This window comes from Haliotis rufescens, unplaced genomic scaffold (assembly GCF_023055435.1).
Source record: "Haliotis rufescens isolate VD_foot unplaced genomic scaffold, xgHalRufe1.0.p SCAF_12, whole genome shotgun sequence".
Lineage (NCBI taxonomy): Eukaryota > Metazoa > Mollusca > Gastropoda > Lepetellida > Haliotidae > Haliotis > Haliotis rufescens.
In genome coordinates, this window is record NW_025963802.1 from 29,601,279 (window position 1) to 29,620,865 (window position 19,587).

The 19,587-nt window shown below is 39.0% G+C and overlaps 1 protein-coding gene across 1 annotated transcript; it reads right to left on the reverse strand.

Moving 5' to 3' along the window:
• Positions 1-2,767: 2,767 nt before the first annotated feature.
• On the reverse strand, positions 2,768-19,284 carry LOC124116912 (CREB3 regulatory factor-like). The gene is made up of 7 exons (XM_046478542.2): positions 18,961-19,284; positions 15,333-15,492; positions 10,173-11,202; positions 7,849-8,347; positions 7,551-7,624; positions 6,794-6,919; positions 2,768-5,463 (listed from the first exon to the last, which is right to left on the reverse strand). Exons 1-7 carry the CDS (start codon positions 19,038-19,040, stop codon positions 5,363-5,365), a joined length of 2,070 nt encoding a protein of 689 aa, XP_046334498.1. The 5' UTR covers positions 19,041-19,284; the 3' UTR covers positions 2,768-5,362.
• Between the last annotated feature and the right edge of the window lie 303 nt (positions 19,285-19,587).

Sequence of the window (19,587 nt, forward strand, 5' to 3'; positions counted from 1 at the left end):
ACCTCTGCACCGCTAGACTGATCTGTATACCAAGTTTCATCAAGATATATACAAGTTCTGCTCCGGAAACAAAAAACGGATGGAGGAAGGATGGATCATTTCTGGAGTGAGTGAGTGAGTTGGGTTTAACGCCACTTTTAACAGTATTACAGTCATATCCCGGTGTGTCAGCTTAATGTGGGAGGAAAGCCTGAAGAGATGCGGTCTTAGACGTTTACCACTTCGATGAAACCCACGAGCACGGGCATGGTGCTGACAAACCTAGAAACATAATCAGGGCGACCCGGGATTCATAGGTTTCTGGCGTGCCCAAGGGACGCAACTCTGCACAGCAAATCGTTGCGCCTTAGACGACTGGGCCACCTATGGCCCCGATCATTTCTGGAACCAGGGGGATGAAAGAAGGACACAATTTTAACTATGTATGGTATCTTTTGTGACCAATACCTTGGTGTACCAGTGCATCAATCCAGCCTAAGCACCTACTACATGCTTGATTCTCACTATCAGAGTGGTATGAAATACAAGAAACACAGAGTGGTACCATTTTGTCTTTTATTTCAGCTTTTTGTATGAAATTAGGGAACTGAGGGGTTAATTATTGTAAAATATATATAATTGCAAATATGTGACACATAGACCCGTTCATCTGTTGAAAGACCACCCGTTACCAGCTTCTCAATGAAAGCCCTATGTCAGCAGTTTGGTAAGGACTTCACAACATATCACTGGTTAACCCTCTCAGATACAAGCAGCACTGACAGTATATATACAGGATTTCATACCTCTGAGAGAGTTAACCTGCTTCAATTTAGCAGTCAATGAAATGGGATACCACTTTAGTTTTATGGACAGGAGTTCTGTCAATGATTCACCATGAAAGCAAGCAATCTTTGGCATTGGAAATCATTACCAAACTGACCACGTTTCATAAAATAATCTCTTATTTACACCATCTGTTTCTTTTTTCACAACTGTTCAACAAGATACAAACAACATACATGAGGTGTTTATATACATGTGCAAATGGGGATAGGCAAAAAACTGATCCAAAATAACCAAGGATGCACTGAGCATCCCCGGGTGTCTACAAGCTTATGTACAGCCATGTCGTACAGTAGCCTTGCCCATCCAGACTGGGCAATCTCTGGACAATCAAGTCATTGCTATGTTTCCTTTCCGAGGATTCATTAAACATGGTCTTGATTTTAATCCAGCTCTCTGGATTTTGAAGGATCCTCCATATCTTTACAGAAAAGGTCTGATGAGCAACTACTGACATAAGATACCATATTATACCATGTCATTACATTTGTCTACCTTGAACGATACCTAATCACTACCTATATTGTATCTCCCATCCTGCTCTGTTCAACAGACAGCAGTGCTGTATCTACCATCTAGGTATGAACAGCAACTATCTACCATTCATATCTGAACAGACAGCAGTGCTGTATCTACCATCTAGGTATGAACAGCAACTATCTACCATTCAGGTCTGAACAGACAGCAGTGCTGTATCTACCATCTAGGTATGAACAGCAACTATCTACCATTCATATCTGAACAACAGTGCTGTATCTACCATCTAGGTATGAACAGCAACTATCTACCATTCAGGTCTGAACAGACAGCAGTGCTGTATCTACCATCTAGGTATGAACAGCAACTATCTACCATTCAGATCTGAACAACAGTAGATGTGTCTACCATCACAGTGTGAAGAACAAATTCACACTGTCTTCCCTTCTTACCACAACATAAGCTGAACCTGAATAGCAAGTGACTTTATCCTACCTACCCACCCACAAAATATGCAATGGTCAGATCCTAAGCAACTTCCCAAGGCAAGGCAGTTAACTGTCTGTAAAAGTCCAGTTTCCACCCTTGTTGAACTAGGCTGGAATTTCGGAGATCAATCATAGCGCCACCAGTGGCTTTTATGAGTTAAGTCCCTTATATGTCACGCCTATTGACCAATCAGATTCCATCTCTCATTTCACTTGCTTTTGCTTTAAACAAAATGGCAGCGCCCAGTCAAAACAATCTTTTCAATAATCAAGATCTTTTTTAAAATAAAACAGGTTTCATCTTGCGAAGTGCATCAAAGTGCACCTTGATAAAAAGTTAAAAGGTATCTGTCAATGCCATGCCATACACATGCTCTGCAAATCCTGCAATTGACCAAAATCTGCACAGCAGTCGCCATGTTGTTTATTTCATGTTGTTTATGTCAATTTCATTAACCGATTTTGTTTGGACTCTGCATAGACTTGTTAGTCCAGCCAAAAGAATAACTCCATAATTCCAGTCTAGTTTGGCAAGGGTGGAAACTGGACTTTTATAGTCCATTAATTCCCTTGCCTCAGGAAGATGGACCCTCAGAGTTCCCCAAGCTTACCATGAGAGATACTGGATGAATGGATGAAATCTACACAAACCTTAAACTAAACGTCTCAGCCTTCTCAGTTGAAAGAAGATTTAATACAGAACAATCCTGAGATTAAGTGGCTGGTGACACGGAGCTGTTGGCATGCATTAGAAACATGGCTGTGGTACTCTACAGATGATATCCTCGCTCTGTACACCAGCACTATCAGCACTATCATCCTACGTAGTGTAAAAGTTAAAGAACATTCCATACATGAACTAGAAGGGAAACTTGGATAACTGTAACAATTATATAAACAACACCAGGCAATACTGTAGTTTTATATTGGTTTACAGATTTGCCCAAACCCCCAAATGTTGTGGGGAAATTAATCTAAAATGACTCTTACTTTATTTCCACCCCCCACCTTCCAACCAGAACTTCCACAACACAAATCTGTAAACCAAGAAATAAACAGCCTGGCCTCAAGCATGGCTTCTAAATACAACCGCTAGATATTGTGATACTAATGAATCCACTAATAATGTTTAAAACAGACACAATGTTGGCATCTGGACCCACAGCAAGCAACTTTGATCCATCTAACTTTCTTGCTCCCTACCTCTTTGTATCTATGCACAATAACCTCTCACTGTTACAACCCTATCACATTAACTTCCCATTTCCTGAGACATTTCAGAAACTGTCTCTTGCAGCCCATTTTGCCTTTCTCCTCCATAGAACACTGCCTTCATATCCCACTGACAGGGCCAGCCTTGTCTGTCACGGACTCAGCTAATACCGTTGATAAACCTTACTGCCAACTAACCACTCCAGTACAGTGGAACCCTAGTTATCTGGACATCTGTTTTTTACAATACATGTCTGCATCAATGAGTATCTGGATATCGGAATCTGACTGCAGTTGACAGTTATTGTGAAGCATGTGAAGACTGTCACTGACGCATTATTGATCTATTAATTAACTTCAATAACCTATGTTAATTCTCTGTGTAAAAATACCATCTTCACCCTGCTCCATTCACAGGCTCCTTATTGCAAAGACACAATGTCCCACAGTTTGATGATTAAACGAACCAGTTTTAGGTTTATATTTCATGACCTTTCACACTAATTATCACCATCAAGATCAAGTAGCCAAATTGCCAGATAACAAGTTTGTTTAAATTGCTCAAGCATCATTTTGAATTATTATAATACTGAAAACAGGTATATCTGATGTCCAGGTAAGTAGTCTCACTGTAGTTAGCGATTTCCTAGTTAGAAGCTGACCACTCGCTATTCTGGGGGATGATTTTTTTAATAAATTAACTTTGAAAAATTCTTCAGTGGACATGCTGGATGTGCTGACAAAAAGAGAAATTGCTTGGCTTCTCTTTTCAGAACACAACGTTGTTGCGAAGCAGTTACCGAAATAATGTCTAGGATCCGACACTACCCACCCCCAACCAGGATATCACATGGTCAGCCCCACTGCTATTACTCATATCCAACACTGCAAACATTCTCGCCCACTACCTAGCAACCCACACAAGAATAACAATAAAGATATCTGTGATACAGTGTCATATTTGGAAGGACAAATCCATAGAAATAACAAAATGTCAACTTTGTAATCATGCACAAATGTATAAAAAAGAGAAAGTTAAATGCAACAACAAGGCCTAATGAAAAACATTTTTGATACATAAAACAAATGCATTTATGATGCAGTTCTTACATCTGCCTACAGATGGAGAGATTGTTGTCATGGAAACGAAAACAATAGAAATATTTGGAAATTTGTGCTCTTCTTATCTTAAGATTTTATAGTTCTAGATATCCCTGTTTTCTAATATTAAGAAGCACGCACTTCTGAAAGTATTCTTTGATGATGTTTCTCTTTTTCATCAGTTGTATTGTTACTAGGATCTCACAACACCAGAACTAGACAGATACAACATACACAATGAGACAATATCATCAAATATACCATTTTAAATATGCATAAAATAAAACAAAAACAATCAACAATAGTCTGTACATAGTTTTATTGAGATATATAACGCTCAGTGTTTCCCCCTCAATACAACTGTATGAAACACTGACTAGTGACGACAATCATAATGAAAATGTTTTTCTGTGAAAATAGATGATATCGATGAAAACACTGCAGCGCATAATAGATCATATCGAACATACAAATATATCCATACAAAGTTATGTCACAAAACAAATAACCAAATAACAAACAAATAATGGGATTTCATACACAGAGGCTTACAACAAATGTCTTTGGATGGCAAAACATGGACAAAGTAAACAATGCACATATAAACATGAATGTTGAATGACAAACAATTAAGTTACCATGGTTATCTGATCATTGCTTACTTTTGTAATGAAAGTAGCAATTTCTAAAATGGCCAGGTGAATCTAACATTTGATCATTCCAAACTACACACAAGGTCTATGATACAATAAACCAATAGAGTTTCAATGCACAAACTGCGACCTAAACCAAAGATGGTGTATAGATAACTTGGTTAGCTACAAACAATTTGTTTGTGTGACAGCTGAATAAAGATTTAGTCATCCAAATTGATTTTGTCCAGCTGTTCAATTTCCTGCATAAAAATCAATATTTCAACAAAGGCATTGATACTAAAATACTTCTGGCATCTTGAAAGAAGATCTATAAGTATTTCACACATAAAAATAGCAATTAAGAAAAATAATCCAAAAACAAGAAAAAGCTGCCAAAATTTCAGATAGGGCATATCCATAAATGCATTGAAATAAATTATGTTTACAAATAAACTAATACATAGCAAACTGCATTTTTACTTGAGTCAGACTATTATTGTATTGGAGACGTGACCACGTCACTGGATGAAATCACAGCCATTCTCCGCTGACCACTTTCTTCAGTGAAACTGTAGCATCAATCTCATGGTTTGAAATAGTCACAATGTCAACAGTCGTAGAGGCTCATTTCTTCCTGATTGGTAGCCCTCCAGACGGATCCCCTTTCTCATACGTGGCGATCACCTTGTTGACGAAATCGGTTGTATTGCCAGCAATCATTTCTTCTGTAAAATAAAATAAACAAATTATCAGGCTGTCATTCTTGATCAACTTTCATTTTGTACAGAGAAAGCTATGTTGTTTCTGTTTACCGGTATGTCCTTTACCTATCATGCCTATGACCACACTTAAATATTCTGTGTTCAGAGATGTTGGACATACAAATACAACACATACCACACAAAATCAATAGACCCGTGAAGATCTGGGGTAGAATAGGTCTACAGCAACCCATGCTTGCCATAAAAGGAAACTATGCTTGTCGTAATAGGCCACTATCAAGATCTAGTGGTCAAGCTTGCTGACTTGGTTAATGCATGTCATCGATCCCAATTGCGTGGATCGATGCTCATGGATCGACACTCACTGGATTGTCTGGTCCAGACTCGATTATTTACAGACCGCCATCATATAGCTGGAATATTGCTGAGTGCGGCGTTAAACAACAAACACACACACACACAAAATCAATAGAACAAAAACATAATTCAGGCTTTCTTGTGTTGAGATGTGCCCTATCAAATTCCTGACAGTCTCATATATCAATTTCAGCATCAATTTCTTACTTCATCAATAGTTTTTTGAATAAAAAAATATCATCATATTCAAATGCTGCATTTCTTGTCCAGAATTCCCTAATTAATTTTTTAAGTCGCAAAACATTTCTTGTTCTAAATATGATATTCATTGCTTTTATTTCTTAGCTAAATGGCAGTTTGACATTTAACTCACACTTTCTCTAAATAGATTAGTTGTAGCTCAAACAGACTTGTTGTAAATCGAGTGCATATTGACTAAAGCAAGACAGAATAATTAATATTCTGTCACGATTTCCGAAACACTTATTTCCTGCAGCACAATTCCTCCCCCAGTTTCTAAATTTAGCCTGACAAGCACAGACTAATATAATTCCGCTTTGCAATCATTGTCTGCAGACAAAGATTAAATACTCCTACAGATATTGTGAAATCATGAATTCGGACACAGACAAATATTGCGCAGCATCAGATAGTATTACTTCTCGTACATGGTTGGTAATAAGAAATATTTCTACTGAAATAAACGCTTGTTTGTGTGTTTGTAACTACTTATTACCTACATGGTCAAGCTGCTACCACACACAATCCCCCACACCTTGCATTCACTCAATACAAAAGCAAACACAATCTTGTCACCAAAATGGTTTCTATCTAAATTTTAATTTGTCAAAAAAAACAATGTTGATTCAAATACTGCAACAGACTGATATTTTAAGACGATTTTTGTCATAAATGCATTTTAAACCATACATTTTCAACATGATGATATATTGCCATCATACAGAGAATCACTTACTGAGATGGGTCTTGATGAGCTCCTCAAGTGTCTCGACAAGTGACTGTTGCGGAGTTATCTCCTCCTTCTCTAGGAGGCGCTTCTTGAGGTCTGCCTTTATGTTCACCATCACTTCCATCAGCTGTCCTGTAAACCACATCAGCATATACTACATGCATCACATCAGGGCCCTCTACCTAACACTCCTACAGGACTGTGCAGAGCTAGTATGTGTAGTTACAATGTGCATGTAGCCGCATCATGACACTCAAAGTGTGGTACTGTGAAACTCTTTCTTCTTGTTGATATTTACATTATTTTTGCAAGTAACATTTACAGTTTCATTATACATTGTTTCTTATTCCTTATCAGGCTAATTTCATCCAAGACAAATCTTTAAAAATGACCTGAAGAGAAATTTGATAGACTTTGGGGATTATTGCAGTAACATCATAAGTCCAGCAGTGTATCAACATGATCAAGCAAGGGGTCATCACACTCTGGAATACTTTCTTTGTGTGTTGTTTAACGCCACACTCAGCAATATTCAAGCTATATGACGGCAGCCTGTATATAATCGAGTCTGGACCAGTGATTGACATCATGAGCAATTGGGATACGATGACATGCATTAACCAAGTCAGCGAGCCTGACCACTCAATCTTGATAGTCGCCTCTTACGACATGCAAAGTCGCCTTTTACGGCAAGCATGGGTTGTTGAAGACCTATTCTGAATACAGAATCAATTTTCAGAAAACAATTTTCTGAGAGACTTACTGTGTTCTTTTTCCAGACCAAACAACTTGACTTTGTTAGCTTCATGCTGAGCCTTCTTCTTGAGCCGACATGCCCTGTAAACGACAGATCACCATAAAAACAGTGCCACAACATGACTAAACAACAGAATAAACAATTTTACATCATCACAAGTGAAACATCAAGTTTACCATCATAGTACAATATTCTGTGTCCCAACACAGCAGCTCAGGCTCCGCGGTTTGCATGCTACCTCATAGTGACTCAACTTCTCTTCATATAAACCTATGATATCATCACATCACATGACACCACTCACCTAGACGCCAACTTGTTTTTCTCCTTCCTCGACTGGTTCCTTGCCGATGCTGTGCTCTCACCCAGCGACGTCACTTCATTTATTTTGCGGTTGAGTCGCTTGATCTGCATCCCGATCTGAACCAGTCGTTTGGGGTTAGGCTGGACATCATTGCCATCTCCCTTCCTGGCTTTACCCCCATGGCGGATACCGGCAACTTGGGTGTTGTTGGGGTCAAACACAGGGTCCTCGAAGTTCTTCAGATGGTGAGGATCAGAACTGTCCAGTTCCAGTCTGAGTCTCGTACCCTTAGGTCCCTTTGATTGCACATTGTACTGCCAGAAATACTGTTTCTCCTTCTTCTTGCCGTTACCCATCAGCGACTCCTCAAGGGGAGACAACTGACTGAGCATACCCTCCTCGTCTGAGAGGTCATCATCAAGGTCGGAGTCTCTGTCACTGAACGCATCATTGTCTGAATCCTGATCTTCATTGGACGTCATTGCAGAGCTTCCTGAATCTGATGATTACAAAACATGTTGATAAATACCAATAAAACACTACAGAGGAAAAACTTAGCCAAGCCATAGTAAACCTGTTGTCGATGATTCCCAACAATGTGCTAATTCAACCTATATCCCATATGTAATTAAGAGCATCAGAGAGAGAGAGAATACTTTATACTTGTACCATGTTTACTCTGGCACAGAGCCAAGTATTCAGTCATGCAAATACCATACCAAGTCACTACCTCATTGTATCACTATCAAACAATCATGCTATGAATATATCATAAAAAGTAAAAGGTATCAATGTAATATTATTTCAGTGATAAACATGATAAACAAACACTATTTTCCTTTTTTAATTATAAGTAAAATAAAACATGATATACAGACACATTATAAAAAGGAAAAAAGAAAAAAACATGATACAAATGATTAGTTATCTCCAACATACACTGATGGGTCAACTAGTGATGGATTTCCTTTATGTACCAGCACAGCAACAACTGGATGTTTATGACTGCACGGTGGTGACCTTCACCTTTCTCACAGCACAAACAACATGCTCATTAAAGGCCTTTACAAGGATTAAAGAACCTACTCGCTCAAACATCTTTTTCAAACTCATTCTTTTTGCATAACAAATCTTTAAAATAGGTTTTGTCATTTATTAACCCATGAAATATTCAACATATATATGGTAACAAAATCTACATTTTCCACAATACATTGTACATCCTTTAATGATAAAATATGTTTCAGGACCACAAGTGATCTGTACAAGTAACAGGCTATTTTGATGGTTTTACTATTTTAGGCAAAATTGTATTCTTTATTGAACTGTCTGGGACCAGAGACTATAAAATAGATTCTATTTTATCATGTTTATGGTCTCTGCTGGGACTGAGTGAAGGCAATGGCTGCACCCAGTGTGTTTCATGGGCCCAGCCTGTTGCACAGCACTTTGTACTTTGAACAGTAATACACTCTCAATAACTGATCTTCTTATCCTGTGGATAAAATTAACATTCCAAGGTTGTTCTATCATCATTTTATGTGATGTTTTTTATTCGTTTTGTATGATGTCCTTCAAGCAACTTTGTCATCCAATGTGTCTGATGAAGTCAGGGCCAAACAAGGAAAGGATCTTACTTTCACTTTCAGTAGTTTTCCATCACCATGATCACTGGGATGAAAATGCAAGTTTCTAAGAAAATACTAGGGTATAGAAAGCAGGGTTTTCCTGACGTGATATTTTTGTTTGTGACAGCTAATTTAGCCCTTGTTGACCTAAACTGGGCGGAAATCAGACAAGGCCATAAAACACACATCAACACCAGCTTCCAGTCTTACATCACTGTTCCTTTATGCCAAACAAGCATATTTATCACAGCAACTCAACAGTTGCTTATGATGATAATTTGAAATCATTCTAGTATTTTATCTACATGATAACCTTATCATGATCAAACAAGCCACAAGACAGGGTTGAGATGTTTCAGCCTGCTATGCTACACCCAGGAACATGTCCACCCACAGTCAACTGGACAAATGTCATCAGGCCATTTACTACAGTGTCTAGGGAGGGGGGGTCTGAAGAGAATCATTTGGGCTACACAAAAAAGTGAGGTCATGAATTTCTTTTCATTCATTTTGGGCTTTGTCGTGAAAATTAGGACTCTTATTATATGGTTTAAATATTGTAATTTGAGTGATTATTAACAATCTTTTAGCCATGGATTGTAATGGAGACATGTATTTTGTGGAGGATCATCATCTCTTCATAAGCAAAATGATGGAAAATAACTAATCACTGAGTAGACTCAAAGTACCACTTACCATGCCTGCTCCTCTTGCTCCGTAATGAAGCTGATGCTTTGGAATCCTCAGACTTCTCGTGGATGTATTTCTCAATTTCCTTCCACTTCTCCTCCACATCCTCGTCCCTATTGCCCAGATTGGCAGTCGTTGCCGACCTCTTGACCCTAGTTGGCACCCCTGTTCTGCTGTGAGTCTGCGGCGGCTGTGACGGCATCGATGACTGGGATCTGCTGAGTTGGGATCTGCTGAGTTGGGCCACAGATTTCCGCAACAAAAGTTTGTGAAGTGTGGACTTGTCATCGACTGGAAGGGTACCCGTGACTGTGGACGATGGAACTGTGGACTGGACACTATAGGAGACGTGTGTTGGTGCTGGTTTGTTGACCTTCGTGCTGTCAACTGCCCATGACACTGAGCTCTGAGAATAGGGTGGAGTGAGGTTCATCTGAGAAACACAACTGGTTGCCAACTTTGTCACAGGTTGCTGTAAGTCTGTTGCCCTGGGCACACTTGTGGATTGGGTACAAAGCAAAGATGACAGTGACACATGGTTATCTCCCTTTGAACACAAAGCACTGTTTGTAGCTGTGGCAAACGCAGAATCAGCGTTCACCAAACTGACCACCTCGTCCAGTAGAGATTCATCCATATTCAACTCTGCCAGTGTTGGTCCATTTGACATATCACAATTCTCCATCGACATTTCAGGATCGAACATTTCCGACTTAACCCAGAATTTGCTTGAGGAAGGTGTCCCTGGGTTTCCGACTGAGTCTGGCAGTGACAGATCCAGACTGTTCATCTCATACTGCGGCTTCAAGTCGAAGTCCTCCTTTCCGTGGGAGTAGCCAGAGAGTGACGGACTACACAGAGAGCCGTTGATGGAGTTCTGCATGTCATGCTTCTCCTGTTCATACATGTAGAGAGAGTTTGGACTGGCAGCGTACGCTGCGATGTCGGCAGCAGGGATTGTGTGGTCACTGTCACTGCTAGCCAGGTTGTAGAAGTCAGGACCTGGAATAGTGTCCATACTTCCTTGTAACTTTGCCTGCAAAATAAGAAAAGAGTCTATGAAACATACAATATGTCAAACACATCAATCTGAGACAATTAGTCTTATTGCATGTGCGCACATGACATGCATGTTTCAGGTTTGCAAAGAAACAAATAGAATTGGCAAATTTGTTGATTAAAACTATCAAACAGTAAGTTTTTAAAAACAATGATTAGAAAAATATAGAACTGAATGGTTTAAAATCCACAAAAATGATTATTTTCATCATGTTCATTAAGGCCAAACATTGTCAAATAATGTGTAAAGTGAAGAATCAAATCAAAATGTTTTTTTACAAAAAGTTACTAATAAAAAACAAATGAAACAAACAAATTTAGTCTGAAAGCAATAGAACTGTTATAACACACATGTACTCCCAGCTCAAGCCCCCAGACAAGGAGATGCCCATCCCATGTTTTTCAACAACACACCATATCATTTTCACACATGCCACTGTTACAAAATCACAGAAATCAGTAAGATAAAGCCAACACAACCAATGAACTCTAACACAACAATCAGCACAGTTCATTAATTGACCCCAGAATACCTAAATAGTCAGTTTCCATTTTGAGCCAGCCATGTGATGGTACAGCCATGCTGGCAGCTGAATCCTGGTCCATGAATAGCTATGACATCACAACTCCATGTGTCACTGGCCAAGAAACACTCCTTTAATTTTCTCAGTGCTTATTTGGGTCAGCCTGTCTTCCAGTTCAACCAACCCTGAGGATTATGGGTGACTGACCACAAATATGCAGGTGGCATTTCAAGGACTTTTTCTGAGAAATAATATTTGAAATAACAAGGATGTATTTCATGTAGATATGTGACATAAGTGGAAATAAGGAAGACTTGCTGATCAGTTTGAAGAACTGAGCATTCTCAGGGATTTGTACTCTTGTGGAAATAAATAGGTGAACCTAATGTATGTGTCTGTACTCATGCTACTCGTCAGTGGGGTTCATAAAACAGCAGAGTCAGCAGGTTTGATATGCAATGATTCAAGCTTTAGCAATCAAGCAGGTTCACCACTGATGAGACCGCCTCCGTGGCCTAGTGGTAGAGCATCCGCCCGGAGAGAGGAAAGTTCGAGGTTCGATCCCCGGCCGGGTCATACCAATAGACGTTAAAAGATGGTACTTGTTGTTACCCTGTCTGGCGCTCAGCATTAAGGGGCTAAAACAAGGACTGGTAGGCTCGGAGTCAGTATACTGTGTCTGAGTGGGGTATTCATGTTAAACTGCAGCATGGTATCTCAGTGAGCAAGCACTATAAATCGGCATCAGTCCGGACTAGTAAAGCAGCCACACAAACACACACACAAACACACACACGTACATACACGTCGCTATATAAGTGCAATAATCTTGGACGCGATGTTAAACTCAATATAGCCTCACCTGATCACTGATGTATCAGTTTACGTTATCATACTTTTCAAACATTACATATGATTGCATCATTCAGTCAATATAATATTCTGTTATCATTGGTCTATTTACAGGGTACATTCATCATGATCATACTAAAATTAAACTTATTCTGATTTGTTACATTCATCTATATCATTATTAATTAATTTGTAAGACGACAAATGCCCATCAAAATATGAAATGAAATTACAAATGATTTCTTTTTTAAAAAGCTTAATGATGTTATTGTGTCAAATTTCTGATACATCATGTACATCCTTGCTGCATCATTCCACAAACTACATGTAGAGTTCTACAGGTAAAAAACAGGTACAGAAATATCTGGAGACAAACTACAACTTCGACAGACACTATTCCCACCATGGCCAAAAAACTAAACTTATTGTTCTTGATATTAATGATAAAATTAGTAATAGGTAGCACATGTAGAAGGCAAAAAATCTCAAGATAAATAATTTCCAACAAAAAGTCCAAACAATAATACACAATTTCAAGCAAGTAAAATACTTTTGTTTATCAAGTTTATTTTCATTTTTTCCACATTTGTAAACTTTGAGGAAAATCAGATCACCACTACCTGGGTTTGAACATGTTTATCACTGATGATTGGTTGTCTAACACTTTGTGTACTAGCAGACACTTGGACCTTGACCTTCATGCAGCCTCACACGGCAGTCTGGTCTGAATCATACCTACAGGGCTCCCCACAAAGAAGCTAAGTAAACCTACAGACACTGTCTAGTCCACAGTAGGCCAACAACTTCCTAGTGGCAACCCTGTTCCTGGTTCAAAATGTTGATATAGCCACCAGTTCTCAGAAACACACCTCCTGTTCATTCACTAGAACAGGGCCACATAAGTACACCAACACCAGGATGTTCCACGCCACACTGCTTGTGTCAATGACTCAGCACTTTTGTCTTCCTAGTTCTAATTCCTGTTTGAAAAACACTTTAACTTTGTTTACTCCAAGAATATAAAGTGTTCAATGATCATGATGTCTGTGTTGTACAAAGCAGCACAAACTACCTGATCCTATTGCTCAATAAACACCATTTGTCAAACAGCCTACACTCTTAGCTCCAAATGTCAGATCAAATTACAAGTATTTTGTAAGATAATATTCTGACTTGCTCCATCGTGGGAATGGATTTCACAATTCCCATATAAACCACTGCGATATGAACTAATACCCTTGTAACCAACAAGTACATCAGTTTTGTAACCTTATTGGCAATCCTGTTAAATGTCACCTCTGTGTTTGAAGCAAACATGATGCAGCCAGAGGCAGCCTTGACCTTTCCCCTGTCCAGGCACCAGTCCGTGCTGGGCACCCCCAGCACTGCATCACCCAGACTGGTGCCCCTAGAGGTCGTGTCCCCGGTATGCCCTCCTCAACACTGGGCTGGTCCGAATACCCCTAACATGGTCAAGGCTATTAGGTCATGTAGACCAGCCTAATACTTCATGAGTGAGTGAGTGATTATTGCTTAACCCGGCAATCACAGCGACTATTACTTCATGAACATACTTATCTGTATGTAAACAATGAATTAAGACTGACAGATGTATAGAGAATACTAGATTCTGTTCCAGAAAGTGATTTTAGCACTGAAACTGTTGTATTACAGTCCACGTCATAGTATGGAGTTCTGATCGTCTCAGTCTGAGTGAAACTGGACCCTCTTATTATCAGGTGGACATGATCAATGACTGTCATTTGTCATTATCATATTAGACCTGTGAAGATCCGGGGTAGAATAGGTCTTCAGCAACCCATGCTTGCCGTAAAAGGCTACTATGTTTGTCGTAAGAGGCGACAAACGGGATCGGGTGGTCAGGCTCGCTGAATTGGTTGATGCATGTCATCGCATTCCAATTACGTGGATCGATGCTCATGATGACAATCACTGGATTGTCTGGTCCAGACTCGATTATTTACAGACTACGGTCATATAGCTGGAATATTGCTGAGTGCGGCGTTAAACAACAAACATTATCATATCATATATACTTTTCTTTTTGTTAAATGATAATATCAATGTCAAGGCATCTAATATTACACAAATTCACATAAACATGTAGTTCACTACCACTGATCATCAATTCTCCAGCTATATGATCCAGCATGTCCATGTAAAGTAAGTTCAATATGTAAGTATCTCATATTGGTTGAACTCTTTATTAAACTATAAAACAGCTGATTAAAAAATTTCCTTTAACTGCCTTAAACATGAAATCATTCTTCAGTTCATGTGACAACTTCATGCTGCAGACACGATTGAGTCAACATAGGTGTACTGCCACACACAAACATGTCACCATACTGCCACACACAAGCATGTCACCATACTGCCACACACAAACATGTCGCCAAACTGACACACACAAACATGTCGCCATACTGACACACACAAACATGTCGCCAAACTGCCACACACAAACATGTCGCCATACTGACACACACAAACATGTCACCATAAGACTCCCATTCTTCATCTGTCCATGACGAAAACAACAGAATGCATTTTTCACTGTTTTTATATTGTTCCATGCTATTCTCTGCAATGCATGGTATGTCATCCAGAGCCTTCTGCTCCTAGCAAGCCACAATTCCACAATCGCAATAACTAACCCCTGTCAACAAACACCCACAGTACAACCACATAGTCAAACACATCTACTCACCCTTGGGCCGTGGGGGTCAATCGTCATCGGGAAAGGATTTCTGGGAATCCTTGTAAACCCTCGTCCCACCCCCTGATGAAGACGCCTCTGTGAGAATGTGTGACCGGGGAACTGGCGAACACCAAACTTGGTCCTCACAGGATGGGGGAAAACTTGTGAACTGGAAAAAAACCCATGAAGTTTACAATACAATATGGTACTAGCTATCAGCTTGACTGTTTCTACCCGTCTCGAAACCCTATGTACAGTTTCCTGGCTCACAAATCAGACGGAAAGAATAATGATGATGAATCTAAAATTGTTTGATAGGCATTTCTCAAAAGTTGACACAATAAAGGGATAACAACTTTTTTCTAAATGGTATATTAAAAAAGTAACTATAAATTGTGATGAATCCTGTAGTCCGAAGACTGTACTTTGTACAGCGACTGAGTGTAAGCTAAGTGAATATGTAAGATCACTGTAACTTATACATGATATACAGTCACAAATACACTTCAATTCAAATCATTGGGGTCTACCAAAATTCCCCTAAATAATCTGTACTGAGCAGGCTCTACGTCTTACCACATGTAAAATACATTGACAAGTTACAACAATGGAGGAGAATATATTCATTTACTGCTCTACACTCAAGCAGAGCTTATTCAGGAAGACCTTTATTATTGGGACATTACATGGGTAATTCCCGATCCGATCTATTTATAGAGCTGACTTAGGAAATATTTCAATCACCAGAACAAACACATAATGTACTATGAAATGAGATTTCCCACCCACACAATATCCTCTCAACTGCAGAAAGAATTTATTGATAACTTGACAAAACATATCAAGCAGCCACTCCTCAAGCATTCCGTCCGCAGTGTGAAGCTCGCAGTGTGAAGCTCGGCCTGTTTGTTCGCCCAGCTGATACTGTAGGGGAATCCCCTCATCAGCTGTGGTGGCAGTACACACTGGCCTGTGCTGGATCGGCAGCCAGCAGTGTACAGCCTGCCCATGTTAGCTGAACTTGAGCTATTCACACACACAGAGCGATGACTGGTACACTCGCGCTTACTAATCACCACGGCCCACTGGCTTACGGCAGGAGGGATAGGACGATCTCGTAACTGGCAAAACTGCTACCTAAGACAACAATTTAGCTTGTTCATAATTATATTTTAATTGAAATAATAAACACGATAAACAAATAAACAGAACTTGACTTATTAATACTAATAACATACCACAATGTTTAACCCACAGGATGAAAATAGAGATTTCAACATGATCGAAATAATCATCATAGTGTCTGCCTATAGAAAGGCTTTTTTGAAAGGGCTGTTCCGTTTTATAAAGGGATTTCATGAATAACACTTCTTAGAAAGGAAAGATTTTAATGTTTGATTAGAACTATTATCCACTGTTATATTTCCTGAAGGAAATACTTAAGTCCCCATTGCCCTGCTTCAACATGTTCAAGTGCTATTCACATTATCAGTGCGGCCTTCTTAAGCACTGAACATTCCCATCCCATCAAGTTGATCAACACCTGTGTGATGGAAATCTTCAAGGAGAAAACTTGGTTCGATATGAATGCACAGAATTTCGGTTTCTAAACTGGACTATTATTTTAATATCTTACCACTGAATAACCTACACAACATTGTTCGTAATCGTGATGTTTTTTATCATAATTTAAGAGCTATGTCATGCAATGTAACCACATTGACTGATAAAACTACACAGATAAACGCATTAAGGGATATGATCAATTAACAAATGTGTTGAGTTTTGTCATGAACTTATTGCTCATCTAGACATGGATACTAAGTGTGTCGAGTCCTCTTTGTCCGACTGACACGCTGTGTTGGCCACTAGCCCGTGACTCAAGACTTGAACAATCAGTATCCCCCAACTTGACAAAGTCTGCCTTAGATCACCGGCAACTTCAGACACAACACGTGATTCACGTATCCTGCCCATTCAAAATACAGATAGCAATCTTTACAAAAGCATTCATAATTCCACAACTTCAGTTTTCATACTTTACATCACTGCTAATGGGGTAATTTGGGCGTGATGTTTTGAGGGGGAGGGAACATTCTGGGTGTGGGCAACTTGATGTTGCGAAATGAGGTCACTCTAAACATGAGTCCTATCTGACTGCAGCAAGTCATGTGTGAAATACTGATAAAGCAGATTTTATTTTTGAAGTAATGGCTTTGACAGTGGAAAAGGGTTTCAAAACATTTGAGGTAGCAAGCCTTCCTGTGTCCTAACAAAAGGGCGGGGCAGGGCTTACCACTCCCTTGAGTCCCTCCCAATAATTGATTTAAGAATTCATACTTCCGGGTAATGCAACTCATGTATCTGTGATACAATACATATTTATGACCAACCGAAGGAAGAATAACTTTTGTTTCATAGTTTAAAGATTTCGCCTAAACCATTTTATTTCCTTAGATTAATGATTACAAACAATCTGCATATTCTCAGTCAGAATATTCTTTTTAAATTATAGTTTAAGTTTGACTAAGGTTGTAAGTCTCAAACGATCAAGATCTTTGAAATGCTACAGAAATAAACGTGCAAGTTTAAAAATACATATGAAACTATTCCTGAAAATGACATTTTTCTTAAACAGGTGATTCTGGACGTTCTCACAAACAACTATTTCACAAAAGCCAAATAATACGAGTGCCTGCGTGGGCAGAGTCAAATGGGTGGGCTCAAGGATAAAATATCCCTTACACACACCCATTGCCCATGTGTGGATGAATTCATATCCTGAAGTAGGTCATGCTTGTCACAGATGTTACAGCTGGTGTCTTTGTGGTAAAGAAGCTGAAATAACAGCTATATGATGACCCCAGATTCTATCAGTGCAACACTATTACACTTTGTTCTAGTTTCTATAACATTACAATTAGTTGCCATGCCAATTTGAAACAGTACATCATATGAACAATGTAGGTAAATATAATGTGTTATGATGTTTGTATCACACTATTGTAGTGTAATGTGGAAAATATGCTAATGTCCATGAGTCATTGTACTTTTGATAGTTGCCATGATAACATGTGAGATAAAAAACCCATTTGCTCACACGTGTTCTATTTCTGACAATGATGATTTTAATAAGAAAATAAGTCCTCACATGTTACCAAATAGTATTAAAACCTATGTAATATTAATTACATTAAACTCGGCAATCAAAGGTAGCCTAATAATTATGGGATAATCATATATTAAATAAAAAAATTCCAAATTATTAATATTTTAAAACATGTTAAAGAAGTTGAAAAATGTCGTCTCAGTTCACTAAACAAATTGTTAATCCTGGCTAATTATATAACATATTCAATGACTATAATTTTTTCCCTATTGTATAAAGATAAACCCATACAATCCCACGTGTGACTCATCACAATACTGTGGGATTATTAGTTTAAAATTGAAGAACTACATATTATCGCCCTGACATTCCTTTTCAACAAAACGACAAAACATAAAAATTTGAAATATAAATTTCAACTCCGACAACATCACGAGCATCTGTCAAAATGTGACAGTATGGGCCACGTGGTTTCCTTGCGTGTGACAGTCATGTCGATGATGAGGAGAATCAATGACATACACATACCCTGGCAACTTGCCCATATTGTTGTGTCTTGGTCCCAGATCTCTAGAATTGTTTATCCGAGACAAGTGAGATTTATCCATTCAAAGAAAATCCGCAATTCCGTGAAAAGATCATGTGAATAATTCCCGTTGGATAATCCGCGCGATAATTCGTCAAATCTAGGATAAAATTAGAACCACATCCAAGTTGGAAATCCCAAACGTGTGTCTCCCGACTGATCACTAATGTTGGTAGTGAAATCTATGTCCCTTATTCATACAAGCACCACTGTCGCCCACGGTAAGACGATGTCGACACAACTGACTTCGGGACCGAACTGATTCATCAACTCTATACGGCGCCCATCATAAACTCCCTCGCACCAGTCAACGATGCCAAGGTCAAAGTTCACGAGAACGTAAACAACTTGTCGAGAGGCTGTTGTTTTCCTCGCCATTACGACACTCGACGTGGTGTCTCCCGACAATTCGATGTCTTGACAACATGACAACCCACTCCCTTATCCTATTTACTGTCACTTGATCAGTTAATTTAATCAAAGAAACGGAAGTAGCAAACCACACTTCAGAAATTTCTCTGACGAAATCAGGTTTCCGAAGACCCCATGTAAACAAAATATCTATGCGA

Coding starts and splice junctions, on each gene's coding strand:
- LOC124116912 (XM_046478542.2), bottom strand. CDS start 19,040: ATGGATAAATCTCACTTGTCTCGGATAAACAATTCTAGAGATCTGGGA. Junction 7,625..7,848: donor AAAAACAAGTTGGCGTCTAG/GTGAGTGGTGTC, acceptor TGTCGTTTACAG/GGCATGTCGGCTCAAGAAGA. Junction 6,920..7,550: donor TGGTCTGGAAAAAGAACACA/GTAAGTCTCTCA, acceptor TGTGGTTTACAG/GACAGCTGATGGAAGTGATG.